The sequence below is a fragment of the Drosophila innubila genome (genome assembly GCF_004354385.1).
Source record: "Drosophila innubila isolate TH190305 chromosome 3L unlocalized genomic scaffold, UK_Dinn_1.0 0_D_3L, whole genome shotgun sequence".
In the NCBI taxonomy this organism is placed as follows: Eukaryota; Metazoa; Arthropoda; class Insecta; order Diptera; family Drosophilidae; genus Drosophila; species Drosophila innubila.
Genome location: NW_022995376.1, coordinates 15,373,469 through 15,391,154, shown reverse-complemented (window position 1 = coordinate 15,391,154; position 17,686 = coordinate 15,373,469). Strand labels below are relative to the sequence as shown.

At 38.3% G+C, this 17,686-nt stretch overlaps 6 protein-coding genes across 10 annotated transcripts; 1 reads left to right on the top strand and 5 right to left on the bottom strand.

Annotated features, from left to right (window-relative positions):
- Window positions 1-62: 62 nt before the first annotated feature.
- Window positions 63-3,048, bottom strand: LOC117788880 (2-(3-amino-3-carboxypropyl)histidine synthase subunit 1). 3 transcript variants are annotated; one of them, XM_034627807.1, is made up of 4 exons: window positions 2,959-3,013; window positions 2,482-2,598; window positions 1,038-1,831; window positions 63-969 (listed from the first exon to the last, which is right to left on the bottom strand). In XM_034627807.1, exons 3-4 carry the CDS (start codon window positions 1,812-1,814, stop codon window positions 370-372), a joined length of 1,377 nt encoding a protein of 458 aa, XP_034483698.1. In that variant the 5' UTR covers window positions 1,815-1,831; window positions 2,482-2,598; window positions 2,959-3,013; the 3' UTR covers window positions 63-369. The 3 variants fall into 3 exon arrangements, with proteins under 3 accessions (XP_034483698.1, XP_034483697.1, XP_034483696.1); XM_034627806.1 differs by lacking the exon at window positions 2,482-2,598 and having other exon boundaries at window positions 2,959-3,048; XM_034627805.1 differs by lacking the exon at window positions 2,959-3,013 and having other exon boundaries at window positions 2,482-2,877.
- Window positions 3,049-3,172: 124 nt separating this feature from the next.
- On the bottom strand, window positions 3,173-5,205 carry LOC117788159 (dynein intermediate chain 2, axonemal). Of its 2 annotated transcripts, none has more exons than XM_034626829.1 (5): window positions 4,135-5,205; window positions 3,901-4,079; window positions 3,606-3,843; window positions 3,325-3,548; window positions 3,173-3,266 (listed from the first exon to the last, which is right to left on the bottom strand). In XM_034626829.1, the coding sequence occupies exons 1-5, from the start codon at window positions 5,203-5,205 to the stop codon at window positions 3,248-3,250; spliced, it is 1,731 nt and encodes a 576-aa protein (XP_034482720.1). In that variant the 3' UTR covers window positions 3,173-3,247. The 2 variants fall into 2 exon arrangements, with proteins under 2 accessions (XP_034482720.1, XP_034482719.1); XM_034626828.1 differs by having other exon boundaries at window positions 3,329-3,548.
- A 1,455-nt stretch (window positions 5,206-6,660) lies between these two features.
- Window positions 6,661-7,985, bottom strand: LOC117786557. Its single transcript, XM_034624880.1, has 5 exons — window positions 7,755-7,985; window positions 7,638-7,700; window positions 7,148-7,586; window positions 6,925-7,075; window positions 6,661-6,801 (listed from the first exon to the last, which is right to left on the bottom strand). Exons 1-5 carry the CDS (start codon window positions 7,897-7,899, stop codon window positions 6,694-6,696), a joined length of 906 nt encoding a protein of 301 aa, XP_034480771.1. The 5' UTR covers window positions 7,900-7,985; the 3' UTR covers window positions 6,661-6,693.
- A 39-nt stretch (window positions 7,986-8,024) lies between these two features.
- Window positions 8,025-9,456, top strand: LOC117786558 (biogenesis of lysosome-related organelles complex 1 subunit 6). The gene is made up of 5 exons (XM_034624881.1): window positions 8,025-8,130; window positions 8,191-8,388; window positions 8,458-8,542; window positions 8,957-9,043; window positions 9,219-9,456. The coding sequence occupies exons 1-5, from the start codon at window positions 8,105-8,107 to the stop codon at window positions 9,312-9,314; spliced, it is 492 nt and encodes a 163-aa protein (XP_034480772.1). The 5' UTR covers window positions 8,025-8,104; the 3' UTR covers window positions 9,315-9,456.
- Window positions 9,457-9,587: 131 nt separating this feature from the next.
- Window positions 9,588-15,478, bottom strand: LOC117786556 (major facilitator superfamily domain-containing protein 6). Of its 2 annotated transcripts, XM_034624878.1 has the most exons (6): window positions 14,767-15,478; window positions 13,558-13,696; window positions 12,098-12,941; window positions 11,547-12,011; window positions 11,304-11,487; window positions 9,588-10,201 (listed from the first exon to the last, which is right to left on the bottom strand). In XM_034624878.1, exons 1-6 carry the CDS (start codon window positions 14,828-14,830, stop codon window positions 10,116-10,118), a joined length of 1,782 nt encoding a protein of 593 aa, XP_034480769.1. In that variant the 5' UTR covers window positions 14,831-15,478; the 3' UTR covers window positions 9,588-10,115. The 2 variants fall into 2 exon arrangements, with proteins under 2 accessions (XP_034480769.1, XP_034480768.1); XM_034624877.1 differs by lacking the exon at window positions 9,588-10,201 and having other exon boundaries at window positions 10,466-11,487.
- Window positions 15,479-15,702: 224 nt separating this feature from the next.
- On the bottom strand, window positions 15,703-17,187 carry LOC117786692 (general transcription factor IIE subunit 1). The gene is made up of 2 exons (XM_034625041.1): window positions 16,040-17,187; window positions 15,703-15,976 (listed from the first exon to the last, which is right to left on the bottom strand). The coding sequence occupies exons 1-2, from the start codon at window positions 17,139-17,141 to the stop codon at window positions 15,783-15,785; spliced, it is 1,296 nt and encodes a 431-aa protein (XP_034480932.1). The 5' UTR covers window positions 17,142-17,187; the 3' UTR covers window positions 15,703-15,782.
- Between the last annotated feature and the right edge of the window lie 499 nt (window positions 17,188-17,686).

The window sequence follows — 17,686 nt, the reverse complement described above, 5'->3', positions numbered from 1 at the left end:
AAATTAGATAGTTTTGTTTAAATAATTTTACATCCTTTGATTAATAATTTGATACGCAAACGTTTAATAATGACATATATAATTTAATGTTTTTAAACAATTGCATTGCATTTGTGAATGCAATTAATCCCTTAACTAATATATGAATGTTGTTCTTAAAGTTGTCTCGTTGTGTAAAGAAATTGTAAAACAGGTGAAAATGAGATGAACACAAATGTTTGTATCTAAATTAAAAAAGTTACTAACTTAGAAATCAATCTTTGTACTAACTTAAATTAGTAGGTAAATTACATTTGGGCTGGGCGGGCACATGAACTAAATCACTTAGTTATCAGTAAGTTATGCTTATGAGCTTATAGGAACGTTTGCTTATCCCTTTTTGAAATCGAGCAGATCTGCCAGTGCCGCCGCCTTGCCGGTATCGTCCTTCTCGAGCTCAGCACGGTTGCAGCGACCGCAGCAGTCGGCAGAGGGGCGATTCTCGCACTCTCCTGGTGCTGGCGGCTTAAAATTTGGCGTCCAGGGTCCAAGACTGCCGCTGGCATAGAAGTCCATGGGATATGCATTGTTGCGCGGCGAGGCATTGTCCGGTGTCCATTCGATGTCGCCCAACACCACGGAGAGCTCGTAGGGATTCAGCAGCGGCTTCTCAAAGGCCGATCCCCAGTCAATGGATAGACGTGGACAGGCGATCTGCACGAAGGCATCAATATCCGTAAACAGCGACAGCTTTTGTGGAAAGATCTCGGATAGCAGTATGGTGGTTGACTCTATGCCCTTGGCGTGCAGACGCTTCTCCAAAAACCGCTGCACTCGGGAGCTACCTTGCCTGCCCAGTGTGCCCAATATGATGCCAATGCGGCGTGCCTGCTTGGCCCGTTGCACGGCAGAATGCCTCAGGCCCTGCATGGCGCCATGATCGTAATGCTCCACGGTAAATTTCTTCTCATACGGATCGTATTTGTAAGCCTGCAAAGGAACGTATTTAAGTACAGGCAATAAACAAAAGCAGCTGCATCATCTTAACTATTGCCTACCTTTAGCAGCGGATTGGCAATCATGGCGGATTCAATATGAAAACGTCCGTCACCCAGGTAGATGATCATTTGCGTCGTCTCCGGCAGCTGTGGCGAAGTGCAGCCCAAAATTTCACCCGGACTGAGAGGTTTCGCCTGCGGCACAAGCACATCGTAGCCGGCTGCCTTCAACTCTGTGGAAGCTGCCTGCAGGGTCGTAACAAATTGTATTGTGCTGACCAGTGCTATTTGACCCACATCGGGCTTGAAGTTCAGCTTCACCGAATCCAGGAAATGCAGTGGATCAATTTTAATATCCACAAAAATGTAGAGAACCTTAATGCCGCATGTCTGGTCGACTGGTATGAGGCAGCTGTGACCATAGTGCACCAACAGCTCGGCACCCAACGCCTGTGCCGTGTAATCATCCACGCAGCAGGCGCCGTATGTGACATCGCCCATGATAACGGTATCGGCGCTGGTGAAGCGCTCAATGATATCGCTTATGACCATCGCATACATAAGCAATCCCTCCGGCAGCTGCAGCGCCACACGCTTCGCCTTCGTCTCCCGAATGCGCCAAATTGTTTTGTGCAGCTCAAAGTTGTAGTTTGCTGGCAGCCGTTCAATGGCGCGTTGCAGCTGAGGATCATCTAGCAGCTCCTGGGGAATGCGATTGATACGAGCCTTGGGCTTGAACACCTTCTTTGGCCTGGCACGGATGACCACAACATCGCTACTGTTGTTGTTATTGGAGGTGCTGTCTAGCTGTTCGCTGGGTTGGACAATGTCCAACATTCTGACCGCTGGCTTATCTGTAACAATAACAAATGTGACCTTGATTATTATTTGAAGAAATAAACAAAAGTGCATATATACACCATGTCAAGTAATTGTTTTGACAGATAACAATTTACATTATATTCAGAAAAAGTTAAATAGTTAAGAACATTTAATATAACAAATAAAGTCATTTTCTTTACAACATAAAAAATGGGAAATTTTATTGAGTCAACAATTTTCTTGACATCCTTCTGTAAATATTTACAAAGAAATATAAATAAGAAAAAAAACCAAGAACATTTATTTTCTTGTGAAATAAAAGATAAGAATTTGTATTCTGTGAAAACTATTAATTGATTATATGTTTATATATAAATATAGATTAGAACAAAAGATTTTCTTTCTAAATAAAAATAGGGAATTTTAAATTCTAACAGACTTTGTTTCGCATACTGTATAACACATATAGTTTCATACACAAAGAATAATGGGAATTTCACATTGCACCTCCAAAATTTGTCTACGTGACTGCATACATGCAAATGTAACGTGCAACCACTGTGCGTTTGGAAGCGGTTTTGGCAATAAACAGGTAAATGGGCCAGAAGAGGTTGAGGGAAAGAGATGTACGTTCGAACAAAGGAACACTTAAAACTTAAATGAATCAGACCAGAGGTCTCACCTTCACTTTAGAATTACTTTTTGTTGCAAACGCGCCAAGGTTTTCTGTGCACTTTCAAAGCGATTTCCTCTACGTTCACTTTGTTTTTGTCTTTGTATTTGTTGAAAACTGTTGATGCTGATTATTTAATGGGAACACGTGTGTAAACTGTTAGAAACACTAATATATGTATTATCATTTGTCAACTGAATGCTGCGATAATGATATCAACTTGAGATTTTTGAATACTGTTTGCCTCAGGGGTTGCTATTGCACTAAAATTGGTCAGTGAACTTTTGAAGCAGCTGTTGTTGCGCCATTGATAACTGTTTCTGAGTCACGTAGGCCAAACGCAGACCAACGTGCAACATGAACGTTGCTTATGCTGCGCGCGAATTTTAAACTGCCCCTTGGAGTGTATCTTTTCGCACTCAACCAATATTTGCTTTGGTCAATTGTAAATAACTACTGTTGCTCACAAATAGTAATAACACTTACATTTATTATTAACTTTAACAAAATCCAAAATAGATTAGCACACGCTCTCTTCGATGATTCAGTTGTATGTGATGTAGTCGTAATCGATTTGCTACATTGTCACCTATCGACTGACCTCCACAGCTTATCGGACACTTGTTAATAGTGTTGAAAAAGTCGTTATATATAAATGGGCATTTTGAAATGTTGTTTAGTTTTAATTTATTCGAGGAACTTTAGAATTTAACAGTGCATACAACGTAATAAACAATTTCAAATCTATAATTTTGAGCTTTCCGCTTCCGACACATCAACCTCCTCCACATCCTCTGTAATACAAGAGATATTTAAAAAATGGCCAGTAATATAAAATCTTTATGCTTTCACCTACGCTTGCCTCCGGGCAGCCTTCGTAGACGTTCCTGTTCCACGGCGGCAAAATATTCCGAGGCAGCCTGTTCGCAGGCACTGGCAAATGGTGCCATGTTAACCTTGCCATTCAACATGGTCATGTCAGCTTGTTCCTGGCCATGATTGGCTTTAATCTTCAGCTTGCTCTCCCTAGACTTTGCCTCCAAGATTTTCTCACGTCGATTCTCTCGCTCAAACATCTGAAAGACATTAATAATTATCTTATGTTTATGCAGTGACTGTTGATTGAAGTTTACCGCAGTCAGGAGCGGCTTATCATTCTTAGATGACATGATCATGTTGTCGGAAACCTCAATAAGGAATGTGGCGCCCAGTTTGCTGCCACAGCTAACGAATTTTCCATTCTCGTTAGTGCGGACGCAGTAGAGGGGCTCATCACAGACCTTCACGGTCAATACCGGCTCATTTTGCTGCTGCAGCAGATCCCACGTGTCCAGCACGCCGTCTATGCGAGTGATAAAGAACTGGGAAACCCTAATATACATATATGAAGCTTAACAAGTTATTCATTAAAATTCCAGTAACTTATACTTGGTATAGCTCCAAGCGCCGTCTGTCAGCATGGAGGAGCTGCTCTTAGTCCAAATAATGGAACTCTCTCGACAATCCTCCGACCAGATGCGGGCACACCAATCGCCCACGGTTAGAAAGTTCTTCACAAAGGCCGGATTCCGTGTGATGGCATAAACGGGACCCAAGTGGCACATCATCTATGCAAGAAGAAGAAGGGACTATCAATTGACACAATGCCAGATCCATTCTTACCCGGATTTGTATCTTCTCCGTGGGCGTTTTGCCTTTGCGGTTGCAGGAGAAGAGCATGCCCATCTCAGTGCCAGCCATGAACCTCGTTGGAATGGTAGTCTCATATTCCAAGACCGAAATGCCGTAGGAGCGCGATAGATCCTGTTCATCACTCTTGACGGGATCCATAAGCAGCCGATCGAGGGGTTCGCTGAGCTTGCGCGTATCCCACCAGAGCACCTGACCATCGGAGCCACCGGAGAAGAATTCGGTGCCGCTCTTTGAGTTATTCCAGAGCACCGAATTAACGGGATCCCGATGGCAGACTTCACGTTCGCTAATCATCACCGGATGCTTTCCGTGTCGCGTATCCCAGGCAGCCACTTGACCATTGTACATGCCACTGACCAGGCTAGTCGGATCTTTTTGATTATACTCGAGGCACACGCACGGCACCTTTGGCTCCAGCGTAAGGAACGGTTCGTTGGGATTCTCCACTTCCCAAATATACGAATTGCAGCGTTGTCCGGTTTTGTCGCCCTGGAACTTCATATCACAGTGGCTAACGGCCATTTTGATGCCACCATCTGGTGACCAGGATAGATGTTTTACAGGCACCTTTATAGGATTCGGATCACGATAGACGTTCACAGTACGCGATTTGCACGGTTCCGGTAATGGCGCCGGATCCATATTCTCAAAGTAATTCTCATAAATGTTGACAGCATTATTCTGATGAATATAGTGTTCCATGGGCTTTGTTAGATTCATCACTTGCGTTATGTAATTCTCGTCCTTTTCAATTTTACGCTTATAGCGCACCGTCTGCTCCGGATCGTGCATATTGATATCCTTTGGCCAGCCGCCTTCATTATGGGTTATCCCTGTGCTCTTGTATGTAGCACGTTCCGTGTTTGCCACACTCAGCGAAGTCTGACCCGCATATTGTGTAAATTGTTCCACTGGATTCTTCAGTATGTAGTTCTTGACCAGCTCCGGATTGGAGTTCTCGCTAAAAACCACGTCATCCTTATCTTCGAAATGCACACGTGCTCCAAACGTGCGACGCTCTTTTTTAAATATATACTCCATATTCCTGCAGAGAAATCAGCGCAATTTTTTGTCAAATTCTTTGAAGAAAAATTGGTTATGAATTTACACGAAAAAGTATTTCATTAGACTCCTTGGAAACGGATAACTGTTTTATCAATAGTAGGCATATTTATTTGATAACGAGTTAATAATACGCTTTCCAACATGGAGAAATAAATAAGAGAGAGATTTTTTATCAATGGGAATGCGGAAAACTTTAGAGTGAAATTAGTATAAAAAAAAACAATTTTAAACATTCTAAGCTATCACTTAAGTGATAAGCATATAAAACTGTGGAGTTTGATTAATAAATAAACTTATTTATAAGGAACTTGTAAAATATATCGTAAATGTTTGTATATGAAATGTACCTTACAAGGTACTTATTTTATATCCTGTGTTATTATATTGTAAAAATAAAAAAGTAAAAGTTTTAAGTTTGTAGGTGTGTAAATTTCATTTTATTGCAAAAATATCACGTATATTAAATATACATAAAATATTTAACTAAAAATTTGTCTAGTGTGTGGTTTATGTACAATTGATTAACTAAATATTTTGATAATTGTCTAATTTGGGGATTATGTACAATTGATTAACTAAATATTTTGATATTTGTCTAGTTTGGGGCTTATATACAATTGATTAACTAAATATTTTGACTATTTAAGGCTAAAGGGAATTTGTACAATTGATTTATAAACCTTAACTAAAAATTTACAATTGACTAACAAATTTTCTAAATTGCTGACACTGCAAGCGAGTAGGATCCATTGGTTCCAGTTTCGTCACATTCTGGGCTCTTCAGCTGGAACTCCTGCTGCGCCTCCTTGTGATTGGTAGAGTCATCATCCAGAACGCTCACGATGTTTGTCGCCAGAGAGTTGCGCTTGCAGTACAGATCGATTGCCAGTCGTAGTGATCTTTTATACTCCTTCAGGTAGTCACGACACCATAGAAAAACCATTGTTATCTAGAAGTACTCCTAATGACTTTGACCTTGTGGAAAAATTTTAGCCTGCCTTTATCGCAGTTACATTTGCCTGCTTATTTAAGGTTCATTTGGGATCGGGACAAAGTCGAAAGATATTGAGAAACAACACATGTAAATATTATCATATTGTTTTCAAGGAAAATACCACAATTGCCTTAGGTAAAATTCCTGAGAAGTTTTTATCTTTCATATGTACAAAATGTCAGATTTATTACTGTGGAAAAGTATTGAAAATGTAAGAAATAATTTGGAAAAATAGTTAATGGAACTAGTGCTTTAAACTAGTACCTATCTTCATTCTTTGCATAAGAAAACACCTTGTTATGAACTTACACCATTGCAATTATGTTAAAGATATTAAATCTTTTTAATTGATTCCTTCATACTTAAGAAATGTTTCTAAGTAAATTTTTTAAATAAAAAGCTATATTTTAATAGTTTTTTAAAACATTTATTATTTTTTTTGTCAGCGTATTACAAAATCAATTATTTATTTAGTCAGTCGAATTTGTTATTTTACGTAGTTTTCTGTTCTTATTTATATTTTCCGTATATATTATAACTGTCTTCTTCATTGTTGGCCCCTTTATGTTCTTTGTTATCTGTAAGAAATAAATTAAAAATTTTGATTTAACATGTAAAACAATATATACAATATAATTATCAGCTTATTGTGATGATATTTTAAAACAGAATAAATGATAAATTTTTTTTAATGATCATACCATTCCATTTGCATTCACACTTATTAGCTTCTCCAGAGCATTAGATTCCTTTTCACGAGCATTGCGAACTGTTGCACGTAAGTTTTTAATTTCATTAATTAATTTCTTGCGCTCATCCTTCAGAAAAAAGACCTCACGTCTTAGCGTGATCCTGTTTCAGGAAGAATTCATTTAAGAATTAATAAGTGTATACAAGCGCTATGATATATTTTAAGCAACATACACTTCGGTTTCCAAGTGCTTCACGTAGTTGTCACTCTCTGAGTCAATGATCTCCATATCGTCCTCAGAGTTTGTTTGGGAATCGAGGGGATCAATTATTTCCAGTTCCATTCGCCCAACGGTAGAGCTATTATTAGCTACTGAGTACTCTTCCATCTCGCTAATAGTATACTCAATAACTTCATTATTTTGCTCCAAGCTGCTGACGCTTTCAGCTATGTCCTCTATTTCATCAAGACAATCAACGAGCGCAGATTCAGGAGAGTCATTAGAATCTCTACTTGGGGATGTTTTCCTTGGGGAAGAGTCCGATTCGGCGACTGGACACTTCGTCCTCTTTTTTTTCCGCCTATCAATTCCTAATGATCCATTGTGATTTGGCCCATGAATTGTTGGACACGAGCCAGGCTTTAGTTTGGTTGGATTCTTACGCGCAAAACCTGCAAGTGCCATTGAACAATAAAGTTGCTGCATTTATTTCGAACGCTTACCCAGTTCATATTGCATATTTCGCTCAAAGTCATCCGGTGTGAAGTGCTCATTGCAGATACAGGCTAGTAAATTGTTTATTAATTACCTATGAAACATTAATATTAATAAATGTATACCTGTTGCCGTATTTGTTATATCTCGCTCACAAAACTTAATCCATTTTTGCATCTGCTGCTTATCTTTGGGAAAGTGAAAATAGCGCCATTTGTTTCTATTGCTATTTCGATTGTTGTTGCCACAGTTACTTACAGCACAACGCATTTTAGAGCTTATTAAACAATTGTTTTGGGCTTATTTTTACACATAAACAAATGTCTTATTGCTCTATCAGCTGTTAGCAATCCGATTGTTAGAGCCTTTTATCGATAAGTCGATAAGTACTTTGGCTATTTCGGTGACATTTTCAGCACTGTTCATCAACAGCTGGCAGCAGCTTTCTTTGTTTTGTTTTGTTATCATTTTTGGAATGTTGAGAAGCAGCAACTTAAACAGGTATCTTGAAAATAGTATTATTTTACAAATATTAAATAAATAAATTTTAAATTTGTATAGCGTAATTAATCAACTCGATGCTGATCATGTAGCCAACAACGCCGTGCCAGGTGCCGAGCATTCAAATAACAACAGCAGTAGGCAAACTGTTGCTGGTGAAAATGAATGCAGCCTGGCTGCTTTGCAGTTATCCCATGGAATACTTCAAATTGCCGAACCTCCTTTGGCTCGTGCCCGAGGGCAGCTCAAGGAACTGATGTGAGTAGTGTTGTTTTTCCATGCATTACTTATAATATAATACATAAACATATAAACTTATTACTGCAGTGGCAAGCAAAATAAAATCTACATAGATTTGTCCAAAGAGAAATATAAACTGGATTGCAGTGAGGTGGCAAAACTTAATGACATGGTAAGTAATTAGGCGGCCTTACTTCTATTCCTTAAAATCCCTAAAAGGTCAAAGACAACTAACTCTGAATTAATCTGAACAAAATTATCTTGATAAATGGGAAAATGTTAAATATACTTTTTTTCGTATACAGTTTCGATGAGAAACAAGATACAATTTTAATTTTAAAATTGTATTAACCTAAAGGCCAATCGAGGATAAAATAATTTCCAATCGAGTGTGGTTCAGTTTTGACGAAGTAGTCAGTTCTTCTTCATCAACCTTCCAAAATGAGACTGCTCTTATCAATTTATAAACATGGCTGGGTATTTAAGTTGGGGGAAATAATAACTTGTAATCACTGGCTGTTAAATAGATTTATGATACGAACATAATGATGATGAAATATGTTTGCTCTACAATCTACAAATATAGATGAACGATGTGCGGCGTTATAAAGAGAAACTGACGCGAATTAAAAAGGAAATGCAGAATATTTACCAGCGTACGAAAGTGTTAAAGGTGAGCAACAAAGTAAAACCCATTAACGTAACTTTATTGTTCTATAAAGCCATAAACAGTATATATAATAAAAATAAAATAATAGTAATTAACAATGATTACAGCGTGGAGCACAGAGCACATGCAATTGCTTAACTACCATATAATTAAGTGTATATCGTATTTCTGATTACAGAAACGAGCGACAAATGTGGCGACCTGCAAGCAGCGCGATTATCAGCGCAAGCTTGAGAAGCAACAGCACGAGGAATCGCTTATTGGGAACCATTAGCTGATTGGCTTTAGGTCTAAGCACTTCATTATTTCAATCAATAAAACATTTTGGGATTTTTCCTTTGGTAACGGGAACAAAGAAATTAAGATCTAAACTTAATAAACATAACATTTTAAAGAATTAATTCTATAGCAACGTTTGTTTTGTTGCTCGTTTTATATATATATCTGTTTAATTTTTAAATACTTTTGAGATTTTCATAAAGACAAAAACGTTAAAATGAAGCCACATGCAAAAAAAATTAAATTTAACAACATGAGCTACAGTTGATTCTATTTAATAATTACGTTTTTTTTTTAATATTTAATTGTGTAAAAATAACATTCACAGCGCTAATACAGTGACAATTACATTCTTAGGTTTTACAATAAAGTTTAAAACATGCCAAATCTCGTATTAACTAAATTTATGCAGTAGCTTATCGTGATAAGTTGCCGCCAGTTTTGTTAGCAGATTTTTTAGTCGAATTAAAGTTGAAAAAAAAAAACAAAAAAGCTCTATGAATATATTTTATATAAGACTTTGACAAATATTACGATAAGCAGCGCATAAACTAAGTTTATTTCATGTGTTCGCTTCGAATTTGCATGCATAGTGTATGTAGGTGTGTAATTTGTTGCTACGGTTGCTAAAATTAGAGTACAACTAGATATAATCATTATAAATACATTGAAAGATTAAAATTAATCTCAACATGCAGCAGCAATTGGAAGAAGAAGACGTAGAACTTTCAGTTGTGTTGTTGTTTCCGGGCGATACGGATTACGGTTTGAAGTTTACGGATCACAGAAGAGCAGCTTAGCTAACACTACTTGCAAAACTTGTATATTCCTGTTCATTCAGCATGTGCATTGCATCTGTCGGTGCAAAATATTTGACAGTGCCTAAAAGTATTTGGAACATTTATTAGTAACAAGTTTTCAGAATTATTAATTTTTATTCTTACATTATATAATAATTTTTTAGTAAGTATCGAAAGTTTGTGAAAGTGCATTGACCAATTTATTTTGCTTCTTTTATTTTACAGAATTTTTAATAAAATTTATGATTAGAAAAAAACATAAGATCGTATACAAAATAAATTGTACTATTTATATTAAATGAAATATTTATAAATATCTGGATGATATATTATAGCATATCAAAAATTCGTTTATTACAGCATATCTTTATTTGGTTGTAAAAGTTATTCGTTGTACTTCTGGAACAGCCCTCGATATTCGTTGAGAGCTTTCACCTAACTAATTTAAAACTATCGATAAATTCACGTCGTTTAACTTTTTAAAAGCTGCCAAGCTAATTGGGATTTAATTATGTTTTCTCATTAACTATCTTTTCTTTGGAATATCCAAACATATTTTGTACTTTTAAGCACAGCTTACATTTTTTTAAAATTTCTTTTAAGAACTGAGGAACTTTCAGGTCTTAGGTGTAAAGTAATTTTTTTATTTTAACCTGGTCTCTTATTATCCTTTGTTTCAATAGTTTGTCTTTAATCAAAACCTCTATGAGCTTCTATCTAACTTTGAAATTGAGCACAGCTTTAATTGATTGTAGTCTATTATAAAGTTTCTTATGTTCGACAGTTTATTAAGTGAAAAATTGTATAAAATTGTTTTCAGTTAATATCTTTTTTTTAGCTGTCTGCGTTTTGTCTAGACTATGGATTCAACCTATATTCTAAGGATAAGTAAAATAAATTCATATTTCAGATTTGAGTAAATAATTGCAGTAATTAGGTAATCAAGTCTTTTTGGGGTTAAAAATGATACAGGAATCCTTAACTGTAACTGCAACTGCATCTGTATCAAAGAAAAAATCGGTCTAGATTTTTTAATCAGCTTAAGTCGACATCTCTAAAGTCATCAAGGTTCTTATTGCTATTTGGGTGACCAATATCATTGTCTATGTTTGTCCCCGTTGCAGGAGGAGATGCGGAAGCAGAAGCTGAAGCGGGAGCTGAGTCTGTAGAGGACCTACCCTTACCATTTTCATCTGGGACATTGCGCTGCAGATACATTTGGACGCACACGTGGATGATGAAGATAATAAAAGCACCAATGCCAAAGATCTCAAAGGTAGTTCGGGCACTGACCGCAGCAAAGAGCTGACCAGCAATTTGACTGCCCATGGAGACGCCAACGCCCTCGAAGATTGCTCCCACAAGACTCTGCAATGTATCACAAGTTAGAGAACTGTGGTATCTCTAGGAGGATTCGATAGATTTACCTGCATTGTGGCTTCAGTGCCCGGAGGTGCCACAATGCTGGCATACGATGCCATTGTGGCATAGAAGAGGCCAAAGGTGATGCCATTGAGCAGCTCAATTGGCAGTATATACCAGGGATTCTGCAGCATCGAGTATAGAATGAACCGTACACCAAATCCAAAGAGCACAAGGCTCATGGCGTTCACATGTCCCATACGCTTTAAAATCCAGCCGGATAGAAAGAAGAGCGGCAACTCTCCGCCAAAGCATTGTATGCCCATCACCAGACCCTCCAGTGTCTTGATGTGCTGGCCTCCATCATAAGGTGTAGCCAACTCCTCCAAATAGATAAACAGAAAGTTCCAAATCAGAGCCGTACCAAGGCCAATGGCAACACACCAGAGGAAGAAGACAACGCAGCGCATCGATAGAAACATTTGACCCACATCCTTCAATATGTTGGACGACATGTGCGTCTGGACATGCTGCAGAGAGAAAGAGCAGTAGATGATTCATTACTTAAGTCAATAATCTTATTTGCGATACCCGACTGTAAGTGCAGAAAACTTACCTTAAGCTTGGTGGAGGCCAACATATCGAAGCCGAGAATGACTAGTGTCATCCAGAAGACAATTGTATAGTTCTTGACGGTGGAACCCTCCTCTGACATGGTATCCACCAGCAGGCCAGCAAGCAGGGCAAAGAGTCCCCAACCCACGGATCCACACAATCGTTGCTTCCCATACAGATGATGACGATCGCCGAGTATGCCGAAGCAGATGGCATCTCCAATGCTCACCACAACGGCCATTCCCGCCCAGCTGATGATGAGCATGCCAAAAAAGAACCAAAACTCCGGCTTTCCCATCGCACTCCGTGTGCTGATCGTTTCTGTTGCTGGCAGCATTTGCTCAAAATACGTGTCGTTGCAGTTAATCTTGCATTTGGACTGGAAAATATCCTTTTCCTTGGGACAATAGAGTGTCACATTGTGAGAGTCTATTGTGCCGAGATCATGCGGTATCAGAAAATGGAGACACTTGCCATTCCCATTGGCGTTTGGCAAATCAATGATATCCTTCGTGCTGATGTAAGTGACAAAATCGATCCACGGTTTGCTGCTGTTCGTCTGGCAATTGGTAGTGTTGTCATGCAGCCAATTCTGGCACACAACATCCCACATCGAGGGCACCATCTGGCAGTGCATTTGGCAACTCAATGTCCGATTGCCAAAGTGCGTCTCCAGATTCTTCTCCGTGTCCGGCGAATACTTGGAACAGTAGCGTATGTTGGACACACCAGCGTGACAATGGAACTGCGTCTCCGGCTCCACGGCAGGCACAAACATTATCATGAAGAAGGCAACTGCCGTCAGAAGTTGTCCACCCAGAAAGAGGAACCGATGGCGATGATAGCTGTGGAATTAACATAAGGTTATAGTTTGTAAATATTGTTACAATTGAGTATTATTGTAAGGTGATTCATAAGGTGAATTACCACTCTTCCTTTATTGTTTGTGCGTGTTCGAATCGTGATATCTCCATATTGAAATATAGAGTTACAGATAAAAGCTATATTAATTATAGGTTTTAAAGCTATTCATTACTTCAAGTCCGAATTGTTTAGGCATACATATAATTTCATTGTTTCATACCAAGACAATAGAATATTTTTAAGTGTATTCGCTGATGTTTAAACACGTTTCTACATGTGCTTACAATGAACTCTAAATTGTTGTTTTATACTCGTAGAGTTTGCGATAAAAGCAGAGATTATAATAAGATTTATAGATATCAACAACAAGGGAATTAAAAAATTTATCTAATCATTTTAATCGTGTATGCGTATATGAATCGCGATATTTTAAAATTTCGATATGAAAATAACTATATCACTCAAAATAAGAGCTAAAAACATGTATTTGTATGAGAAAATTTAATATTTTTTTTATTATTTTATGTTTAAACTAAAGATCAAAAGCTAAAGATGAAGATACAATACCTTTGTTTCTTAAATGTATATAGAACTCACCGATCTGCTATGTAACCAAAGAGTGGCTTAGTCAAGAGCCCAATAATGGGCAATATCATGTACATGGTGCCCACCACAACCGATGAATATCCCAACTGTAGCGCCAGTTGTGGCATAAAGGGTACAACAGGTGCGGTACCTGCCACATATTATAAATGTGCGAATAAAGGAAAACAAAATATGCAGATTAGTTGGATGTGTGGGCGTTGATAAGTACGTGATGTTGATGTGCTTAACTAAATGCAACCTGACTAGAGAATACACAGCAAAATCATATTGACTCAATTTAAAATTACAAGACAAAGATGAAATTAGATAGATGAGCAGGGTATACCCCAAGTGTATATTGTACAGGGTATCAACAATCAACTGGTCAGCGATTAGAGAAAATTGTCAAAATATTAAATGTGGGTGTTTATGCCTGATAAGCATGGTGTATAATTATGAGTATTTGTTGCAATCCTGATAAACGACAATTGGAATCATTGGGAGTATAATATAGATATAGTATGTAAGGCTATATATTTCGAAGTATTAAGTCGTTCAGTCGTTGCTACGTACAATATTTAATTAATTTAAAAGTAAAAATGTTAGTTTAATTGCTGATAGCAGTTTGTCTGGGGGTCACCAAGGGGCTAAGCACCGTGGGGACTGTCGTCTTAGTTAATTGACATGTCAACTTTGGACCTAGCCTATACTTGCTCAGGTATGCGTTAAAATACTCTAATATGATACAAACAAATTGAAAAACAGAAAAATAAATAAACATTAAATATTGTTAAAATGTTGTTCGCAAGAGCGAAAATATCCTATTTTTATTTTAATTTATTTATTTTTATGAAATCTGGCTATTCAAAAAGTTAATTTCGATTATTAATTAATTAATAATAGTTTTAAGGATTAAAGGATTGATGTTTGCATACTTTTGTCGAGTAGTGTTTCTATTGTCGTATGAGTATTGGGATAAAATTGATTGAATTGAACAATTGATATTTAGCCAACAAGCTTATTTAGTACACATGTATGTATATGTTTGTAACTATTATCATGACAATACAAATGCCTTATCAGTGTTCTCTTATCGCGGAACACTTTCCAAAATGTTCATTTTTAATATGAGAAAGGTGCGTGTAGTAGAATCTTATCAGATAGTGTAAGTGATTAGTGGGCACTTCTAATTAAGTAATGCTAGTTATATGGGTTACTTACCGGCATTGAAGAGAAAGTAATGTGCCTTCATGGGCACCAATTCCTTATCGATTTTGACCTTCATGTTGACTGATTTTTTCGTGTCTTTGCTTAATATATGTCTAATTAGCAATTCATCAAAGTCCAATTAGACTTAGATTTAAGTTTCAGATTCGGCAATTGATCGAATTGATCGAATGTCAGAATTTATTTTATTGCGAAGATTTCTGTAGTTGCTTTTAAAATGATTTACTCATTCAGATAAAATAGTCAGAGTAAGCACAAATTATCAGCACGAGAAGTTAGAATTATCTTTAATTTCATGCACACATACATATGCACTTGTTTTGCTTAATGCGATCACGTTTCTTGTATTTCAAATGAATGTGCAGGTGTCAGCATTACACATTTGTTTGTAAATATGGCATTTTCTATGCTATGAATGCGAAATATAAAGTTATTCACTTTAAAAGCGCAATATAATTATCTTTTTGCTGGAATCTTATAAGAACTAGCGGCAATGTTTGGCGTGTTAATTTTACATACATACATACGTGCGCGTATATCTTTAATACTGTTTACATTGCACACTTATCTAGAGCACAAAGTTTGGCGAATGTGTCAAATAGACGCCCACAACACAAGCAGCATTTACGGCCGACCATGCTTCAAATGCGTATGCACAAATATTAAAACAAGACTGGCAGAAAAAACAGCTGGTCAGCAAGCCCTAGCATTCTAATTAGCACTGAGCCAGCGTACTTGCAGCCAACTTTGCGTGACTGTAACGTTAACAGCTGGCGCTGCTCGACTCATATTTGCGTTAACATAATCATGTTAACCTCATCTGTTTTCAAATTTTCGTTAACAGTTTTGACTGTTGCGAATTTAAATTTTAAAAAATCAAAAATGTAAATTATAAATTTAATTTAAACTACTTAAGAAGAACATTAAGAATAACGTTACTTGTGTGCCAATTTAATAAGCCACTTAAACTAACATTGAGACTATATACTTAAGCCCTAGTTGGAGAAGAATCAGTCGTATATATGGCTATAGTGCTGTTGATAGACGTGTATGTAGTTCTCCTTCTCCTGCGGCGTCATTTGGGCAATCAGCGTATCGTCCAGCTGATCCAACGGATGTGGACGTCCAGCCACCAGCACTGTAGGCACATCGTCATCGTCCTCCTCCGATTCCGAGTTGATATAATTGTCGAAATTGAGATTTGCTATAAAAGTACATATTGTTAAAAGGCGTCACAGGAAAAAGTTGGGAAACTGGGAGAACTTACGAATCTTGGTGTTGTCAATATCATTCTCATCGTCGCTGGAATCACTGGAGTTCGCATTGGAGGATCCTTTGCGCAGGCCTTTCAAATGCGCCTCCTTCTGTCCCGGTTGTTTTTCGTGCTGCAGCAGCACCGACATAATGTCCTCATTCTCCTTTTTACTGCGATGCCCGGATGTGGTCGACGGCTGTGCCGCCTCACTAAGTGAGTTGCCATCGCTGGCATCCGCATCGGTTATCACAGTGCTCTCCGTCATCCAAATGGGTCGCGATTTGCGTTCCACCACCGTCTCGGAGCTATCGTCGCCGCCAATGGTGACATCCACCCGTGTCTCCTCCACGGCAAAGCCTTGGTTACGTGTCGCCTCTCCGGACCATTGCATACTGTCCGGACGCAAAGCATTCGGCTTGGTAATGCCGCGTATTGTGTCAATATCCACAGGCTCCGGTTCCAACACTTCTGGGGCCAACTTAATGCCCTCCACCTCGCGCAGCAGATCGTAAAGCGGCTGCAGTTGCTCGTTGAAGTGGGCCAGCATTAGACGTGAGTCCTTCTTTGGCATCGCCGCACTGTCCTCCTCCACGGAGCTGCCACAGTACGTGCATCGGAACTCCAGTGTGGCCATGTCAAACAGCTGATCCGCCTCGAGGTCTGTGAATGTCTTGGAGCACGTGGAGCACTTGAAACTGGCTCGACTGGTCGCGTCGCGTTCTTCCGTCTCCATACGCTTGCGCATCAGATCCAGCTTGTACTTGACCACGTTCACAAATGTCTTATAGTTGATAAAGTAGTAGTTCACTTTCTGCGCCTTTCCATCCGGACCCGTTTCCATCTTTAGACGTATCTGTATAAACTTGTCCGTTCGCAATGTTGTGATCCGGGCGCGTAGCTGCTTCTTCTCGAAGCGCAACAATTCCCCGATATCATCCTCCTTCATACACGGATTCCGCACCAGCATGTCAATGATGAGCGCGTCTTCCTGGGAATAAAATCCTCGCACCACCAAGCGGGCCAGTTGCTTGAGACTACTGGGCACTTCTGTCACATAGCGCACTTCGGTTTTAGCGGGCGCTGCATTTGATGCAGCCGCCGATGTCGAGGACATTTTTAATAGACTGCGATTATATTCGTCGTATTATTATTTACTTCTTCTTCTTTTGCTTGTCAGAAATGCTTCTTCTTGCAAACCAGTGCTGTCAGTTTTTTAGAGGAAAATGACTATTATTGACCGAAAAGTATCTAAATTGGTTTTTGCTTGCACTTTTGCATGGTTTTAGAAAAAATATTAATAGCAGCGCATAGCTGAATATATATTTTAAACTAGTCACATTTGTGGCCATTAGTAATTTGCTAATTTTTCTAACATTCAAATTTTGAAAATAGCAGGAGCTAGCTATAAAGTAGCTAAGTTGGCAGCAATATTACTAACACCGCGTTATGTTAAGTTACAGAGCAAATTACAGAATGCGTATATGTCAAGTTACAGAAAGTTCATCTGGCTAAGCGCTGTTAATTATCGATTAATGCATCGGACTATCGGAAACTACAAAGCGTTAATTTACCGCTGTGGCGGCAAATTTAAATAAAATATGCAATTTTATATCTTGAAGAACTATAAATATAGTAAGTTTCTAAACAATGGTCTTGGGA